The sequence below is a fragment of the Aquarana catesbeiana genome, linkage group LG03 (genome assembly GCF_042186555.1).
Source record: "Aquarana catesbeiana isolate 2022-GZ linkage group LG03, ASM4218655v1, whole genome shotgun sequence".
NCBI classification, from domain to species: domain Eukaryota; kingdom Metazoa; phylum Chordata; class Amphibia; order Anura; family Ranidae; genus Aquarana; species Aquarana catesbeiana.
The window spans coordinates 699,013,497-699,015,121 of NC_133326.1; the positions used below are offsets into that span (position 1 = coordinate 699,013,497).

The following is a 1,625-nucleotide window of genomic DNA, read 5'->3' on the forward strand; positions in this document are numbered from 1 at the left end:
CCTTACTGAAAGAAATAACATGGCTAACATTATTCTCCTTCTCTTCTGAAAATGATAGTGGCCTGGTTATCATGAGGATCCAATGTCTTCAATTCTTCCTGGCATGGAACATATTCTGTATGTTGAACAAAGCTCTTTCTAACTTCGCTTGCTGCATGCTTGTCCTTTGTTGCTGACCTAAAAGTTAATGAAGCTAGAGTTAAAAAGATGATTAGGTTTTTTTTTTGTAGAAGGAGTTCAGCTATAACAGTCTACATATTTCTCTCGGCATAAGATTCCTTTAAAAAATGCTCATATTATCCAAAATGTAGGTCCATTCCTTATCTAGAAAGAGCTCAATTCCTATGGAAAACATGACGCAGGTGACAGTGTTTGTATTTTCTGGGCTAACCAATAGTGATAAATTAATCCCGTTCCTCTTCGCTTTTTTCTTGATGGTGTACCTTGTGACCATAATCGGAAACATTGGCATAATTAGTCTTGTCCTTGTTGCCTCCAAACTTCACACTCCAATGTATTACTTTTTGAGTAGCCTCTCAGCAGTTGACCTTTTCTACTCTACAGCTATTACTCCTAAATTGTTGTCTGACCTTTCATCTCCCAGGAAGACCATATCGTTTAATGGTTGTGCCATACAATTTTTGTTTTTTGCTGGCCTAGCAGGAACGGAGGTTATCCTACTCTCCAGTATGTCCTATGATCGCTACACTGCTATCTGCTACCCTCTTCACTATGTTTCCATCATGACCAAAAGAAAATGTTTGTCTCTTGTTGGTTTCTCCTTCTTCATGGGCTTCCTCCAGTCAGTTGTACAGACCAGCTGCTTATTCAATCTCCATTACTGTGGTTCGAATCTTATAGACCATTTCTACTGTGACGTCCCTCCCATACTCCGGTTGTCTTGCTCCAAAACACTTCTTTGCAGCATGTTAACTATTGTCGTTGTTGGTTGTTATTGTTTTTATTCACTGTCAACAATCCTGGTCTCTTATGTTTTTATCTTTACCACCATATTACGTATAAAATCTTCTGAGGGACGACAGAAAGCGTTCAGCACCTGCTCTTCCCATCTCATGTGCGCCTGCGTCTTCTTTGTTTCAGTTTTTATTACTTATTTGAACTCACCTTCCAGTGCCTGGGACAATAAAAACAAAGTGGCTTCTGTCTTTTACTCAGTAATGACCCAAATGTTGAACCCTCTTATTTACAGCTTGAGGAACAAAGAGGTGAAAAAGGCGATCATGCAAGCAATGTGTAATAATTTACATGTATTTCAAATTTTATAAATGTTTAAGGTTAAAATATATACACAAAGGATAATATCCAGCACACTGCCATGGAAATGGTACAGACAAAGGCGCCGTCTGTCTCGCCAGATTCCGGCGTGCGTCTCACTGCTCAAACGGACATGACGTCACATGCGGTCCACGGGAATAGTGACAGCAATCCAACCTCGAAGTTGGAATCGCTGTCGCTATTCCCGTGGACTGCATGTGACGTCATGTCCGTTTGAGCAGTGAGACGCACGCCAGAATCTGGTGAGACAGACGGCGCCTTTGTCTGTACCATTTCAACGGCAGTGTGCTGGATATTATCCTATGAATTAAAATGTTTGTGCTGGTCGA

The 1,625-nt window shown here is 40.8% G+C and overlaps 1 protein-coding gene across 1 annotated transcript; it reads left to right on the forward strand.

The window, feature by feature from the left end:
• The first annotated feature begins 344 nt into the window (after positions 1–344).
• LOC141134311 (olfactory receptor 5AR1-like) lies at positions 345–1,286 on the forward strand. The gene has a single exon (XM_073623886.1). It carries the CDS (start codon positions 345–347, stop codon positions 1,284–1,286), a length of 942 nt encoding a protein of 313 aa, XP_073479987.1.
• The last annotated feature ends 339 nt before the right edge of the window (positions 1,287–1,625 follow it).